We start from the raw sequence: 5,691 nt of genomic DNA on the forward strand, positions 1-5,691 counted from the left end.
TGGTTTCCGCCCAAGTTGGAGGACTCCACAACCATCTGGAGGAGGAGAAGGAGGACTTCACATCTTGTGAAGAACTCTGAGTGCTGTGGAGCCTAACAAACCCAGCGTGTGCCTTAAGAAGGATATAGGGGCCTGATCAACCTCTAGCCTCTCCCCATCGCCGCCTAATCCCTCGACGTACCCTTCCCTGCGCGCTTTCGTTCCACGGAGCCTAGCAAACTCCGTGTGTGTGTGTATCCAGAGCTCTTTCCGAGTTATTTCAAGAGGCTCGAGTTTTTCTACGGGTCTTGTTCGTACGAGTTTTATAACTGCAACTTAAGCGAAGTTTTCTCCTGCCTGCACCGCGACCATCTACGGTGTAAGTAAAATAATCTTTAATCAACCGCTACGTGTCCGTGCCTAATTCTAGTCCGCCGGCCTGCATTCCCCGACCCATGTGCCAGGGCTGCTGGCCACAGCCCGCCGCGCGCCCCCGAAAGCCTTGGACTGCTCCCGGCTTGCACATCTGGGAGAAGAGAAAAGCATAACTAAGCATAACATAAATACCAGCCTATCTCGCTCTTTCTTTCTCTTTATCCCTGTGGTCCACATGAATCATAAGAGGTTTCTGATGCCATCCATTTCTTTCCATAGGAATTCATGGCTTGTTTGTCTCTTTGTTTGTTGTTATATTATTATTAGATATAATTTGACATCATAGAAGTTTTATAGTAATTTGGAGGAAGACTTACAGTGGCAGCTATGTGAATAATGGATTTATGGGAAAGGATAAAACTTGCCCATTCAATAGATGCTTCCCCAGACTAAAGGAATCATTTGAAGTAGAAGACTTCCAAAGGGTCTCTAACATTGAACATCAAAAAAGTAGCATTCCAGCAAAATACTTGAAACCCCACTGCATCTGGTCTAAACGACATTAATAAGCAAACTAAATCAAAAAGAAAAATGATAATACTCTGTATTTTTTGACAGAATGACAAGCAAAATCTTACCAAAATGTACAAGCATTCATATTGACCGTTTAATTATCATGTAAATTACTTTGTTTCAAGAGAAATATCAACTAAATCATTTTGTATGGTTTTTTTTTTAATCTGTAACCAAATATAAAATGTAGCTCTTACAGCTATTGAGTCATTGCTGTTTATTGAATTATATTTTGGCTGTATTAAAAAGTAACAACTACTAAAAGTTCAATGTTTTGAATATTAAAAAAAGGAAATAGTTGACATAAAAGAATAAGGGCCTGGAAAAAATGCTTTTCCCATGTATTAGGCTTTGCCAAGGGAGAACAAAAAGCCTATAAAACCACTAAGTATTTGCCTCCCTCAAACAGAGAAGCAGCCAAAAACTTTTTCCCCAAATTTTAGAAAAAAGTACTATTCATCCTGAGCCACTGTATGCCAATTTTCACATGGAAACATTTTTTTTCAAGTTATAGGAGAAACCTCTGACAATAGAGGTTTATAACAGCAAATACAAGTAACCCTTAATCAGAGCATTATAATCTTCTTAAAATAACCATAGCTATAAACAAATCTAATAAAAAGACCTTCCAGAGCCCCATAGCTACTTCAGAATTTCCTGACATGTTGGTTCTTATTTGGAATTTGATTTCTATGGATTTCAACAGCCAGCTTATTTTCCTGCTAATTATCTGAATGTCACCCTGCTGCTCAGCCAGTATTTTTGCTACTACTATACCTTTATGCTTTCTGTGTGGAACAGAAAATGAAAGAAACCTGTTTCTGAATAAACATTTTTGACAGAATGAAAGAGTAGAAATCTTACCAAAGTGCACAAGCATTTATATTAATCATTAAAATAACATGTAAATTAATTTTGTTTCAAGAGAAATATTGACTAAATCACTTTGCATTTTTTTTTTCTAAATCTCATGTAACAAAGTAGTTTTCATAGAACTGGATTTAGGCAATTAAAAAGGGAATACATTCCAATTATACATAATCAATACACTCCAGTTTCATATCTTTCCTATACATCCAAGCAATTATCTATGAACATCAACTGTGCCATTTAGGTACAATTCAGCACTAGAAGTGATATAGCCATCAGTTTAGAGACAGCACCAAGACACATTTTACTGTGCACCACCGCAATTTTTTCCTGGCCCTTAAACTGGCAGGCTAAGATGGAAAGACATCCTTTTTACCCCTACTTCACCAGTACAGCTACAACAGGGCCAGGCAAAATCTGGTTCTCAGTGATTTAGTTCAAGCAAGATATAAAATCATGAAGCCCATCAAAAGCACGCAAGTTCTGTGTCCTTAGAGTGGCTGTTACTCATCTCTCACCTTTCTGTAATATTTCAAAGCAGCTCAATTAAAGTGATATTTAATAATGTCAATTTAAATATTCGTCCTTTAAAAGATTTGTGATAGAAATTTCCAATCGAGTTGTATAAAACATTGGGTAATCCCTTCACCTCTATGCAAAGGATTGCCCAATAACATTGTAGGCATTCACAACCAGATGGATCAATTTGGTATTGGGGATTACACATTTAAAAATTTAAGTTTCCTGTATCTATTTAAATGATCATTCTATATCAATTCATATCCATCTATATGCTAAACTACTTATATGTTGCCACTAAATAATTATATATTGTAAAGGCAGAGGCGAAAGAAGAGTTATATAGTTTCACCATATGTTTTTTAATTACCTTCTCCAAATGGTATAAAATGTGACTCCACCACAGACTATAATGAGGCCAGAAAACAAATGTTGCTGAAGATGTTGCAGTCTCAAGCAACACGGAAAAATTGTAAACAGATTATTATGGAAAGAAATTCTTAGAATACAGACAAATAAGCCCATATTTATTACTTTTGCAAAGCTTTTTGAACTACATATTGAAATTAGCTAGCCACTTACCATTAATCATTATTTATTAAGTGTATTTATTTATTAAGATTCATTTATTTATTAAATTAATTTGTGTGAGCTCAAGAAACGATACTAAATTAGCTATTTTGAAACATTACCTTAGGAACATCTTAATAAGACAGACATGATGGATGAATTATTTTAGCCCTTCATGCTTCATTCTCTGGACTATCTCCTGCCTTGTTCAAGATTTTGTCTACACTAAAGATTGAACTCCATACTAATTCATTGCTTATTAGATATCATGTGATAACTAGACACTCCACAAACATCTGTCCCAAAATACAAATCTCTGTCATTTACACTAGGCTCAGACTAAGGTAACTGTCCATATCTGTGGAGCATCTGGACTAGTACATGCAAATATGTTAGCTAAGTGGCAATCAGATAATTCCAGTTTAGACATGTTCTACTATGTGAAGCAGAAGCACAAAGTATACGCTTCTTATCTAAAACACATTGCTGCTTTTCTTCTCATAACCCTCATTCCTGGATCTGTTCCGCTGTTTTCATCAAACAGACAAGAAATACATGGCTGTGCAAATTATAGCGGTAGCCCTATGGGGAACTTGAGAACTTTAGCTTGGAAACATGCCTCCCTGAGTAGTTCTTAATCACAACTAATTTTAAAAAGAACATTATAGGCATAGCTTTAAACAGCCCTACCTTAATCTAGCTATGACCATTTGATGCTTTGCTGTTCTTTTGTGCATTCAGCCCTTGTGCTGTTGCTGCTGCAACACCTCCTGAATACAACCATCCTCATGATTTCGCTACTGCTTATACATGTGCGGGCTGGGAGCGACCCGAGCCCTTTTCCGTGCTGCACGCGGGCTGTGGCCAGCAGCCCGGGCACGCCGGGTCGGAGAGGGAGGCCGACGAGCTGGAATTAGGCACAAACGCTTAGCGGTAGTTTTAAAGATTGTTTACTTACACCAAGATGGCAGTGGTGTAGGCTGGAGAACATGCTTGAGTTGCGGTTACAGACACAGACAACACAGACGGTCTCATGGAGGTTGCTAGGCTCCACGGAACAGAGCTCCGGATGCTCTGGGTGAACGAGCCACCAAAATCAGAATCGTAGGTACGTCTTATAAAAGTCGCGCTCGAAGATGGGAAGAGGTGGGCGATGGATCAGGTCGCCAAACTCCTCTGAATCTCACACAGGGTCTCTATTACCCTGCCGTGTATTCAGAGTCCCCACGAGATGGATGTGGAGTCCTCTTCGGCTTGGGCGGAAACCGCTCAAGCCTCTTATATGGTTAACAGGCCAATCGTTAGCCGCCACGTGGGAATAATTTAGAACTAACCAATAGCGGGGAACGAATTTACATACCAGTGGTGGGAACTCTTTTGCACCGTGCATTCCTCTTGCAACATGAGCAATGCACTCTGCAAAAGAAGCTGCAGAAAAGGCGGGAAACTCGTCCCTGCACCGGGGTTTTCCTCTGCAACAGGAAACTCTCCCGTGCAATGAAGCTGCAACTTGGCGGGGATAATTCTGGTGCCGAAGCACACACAAAATCATGCCTTTGGGTCATGACAATACAATCCATCCTCACTCTGATGTGCAGTCAGGGCATATGTTCTGCTCTTTGGCCATGTAATACATCTTCATTGTGTGGGGATCATGATGGGTGGATTTACTGTCTCTTCCCTGCATTGGAAGTGAGAAGAGGATAGGAAGTGTAGCAAGAGATACGATTAGCTAAAATACTCTCCAACTCTCTTTGAAGTAAAGGACAATAAGAAGTTCTTGTTTAGGTATGTAGGCAGTAGAAGGAAGCAAATGGAAGTGTGGGACCCCTGTTTAACACCTTGGGACAGCTGGTAACCGACATTCATGGAGAAAACTAACCTTCCGAATGCCCACTTTGCTTCGGTATTTCACCAGACCACGTGGAAAGTCAAGCAAGATAAGGCTCATAGGGGACACGATGGGACTGACAGCCTCCCCACTGTGGATGGTGAGTGGGTGCAATACCAACTAGAAAAGCTAGACATTGACAAGTCAGCGGGACCAGGTGGATTCCATCTGAGAGTGCTGAAGGAGCTGGCCGAGGTCATCATGGAACCCCTGGCAAAGCTCTTTCAGCATTCGTGGTGCACAGGGGAAATCCCTGAGGATTGGAAGAAGGCCAACATTGTGCCCATCTTCAAGAAGGGGAAGAGGGAGGACCCAGGCAACTATAAGCCAATCAGCCTAACCTCCATCCCCTGCAGCTGTAGTAGGGCCAGTCTCCATGGGGCAGGCAGGTGACAGGGTCCTGTCCAGGGCTCCAATGCACTGGGGAAATTCCAGAGCACGGAATGCCATGACCACCCCCTCAGGGCCATTGACGTGGAGTACTGTGTCACCGAGCACATCTTGGAGAGCACTGCATAATTCCAGGATGGCCTCCCCAGCAGTGGGAGCCTTCGCCCATGGTGGCCTCGCCCATGCCAAACAGGTGACTGATGTATCAGAAGCTGGCGGGCATGGCCAGCTTCACCAGGGCAAGGGCCAGCTGGGTGTCCATGGGGAGGGCCAGGCACAAGCCGTTGTCCTGCTGCTCTAGGTGGGCCCAGAATTGCTGAACATGATCCCAGAAGATGGCCCAAGTGAGCCAGAATGTATCTAGCTACTGCTCATCATCCTAGGTGTGATGGACATCATGCCACCACCAGTCCTGGCTGGCGCTACGGGCCCAGAGCTGGTGGCGCTAGAGGCTCAGGGAGGTGATGGATAGAGGCCCAGGGAGGTGATGGCAACCCCATCAGTGGCATCCTGGAGACCCTCAT

At 42.4% G+C, this 5,691-nt stretch overlaps 1 protein-coding gene across 1 annotated transcript in view; it reads right to left on the reverse strand.

Moving 5' to 3' along the window:
• Positions 1-4,837, reverse strand: part of LOC112548220 (3-hydroxymethyl-3-methylglutaryl-CoA lyase, cytoplasmic-like) — a gene marked incomplete at its 3' end in the record, with an annotated part of 67,247 nt that extends 62,410 nt beyond the window's left edge. The window contains exon 1 of the mRNA XM_025193115.1: positions 4,769-4,837. Within this exon, the coding sequence (XP_025048900.1) occupies positions 4,769-4,837 (69 nt within the window). The remainder of the gene's footprint in view (positions 1-4,768) is intronic.
• Between the last annotated feature and the right edge of the window lie 854 nt (positions 4,838-5,691).

This window comes from Alligator sinensis, unplaced genomic scaffold (genome assembly GCF_000455745.1).
Source record: "Alligator sinensis unplaced genomic scaffold, ASM45574v1 scaffold1311_1, whole genome shotgun sequence".
Lineage (NCBI taxonomy): Eukaryota > Metazoa > Chordata > Crocodylia > Alligatoridae > Alligator > Alligator sinensis.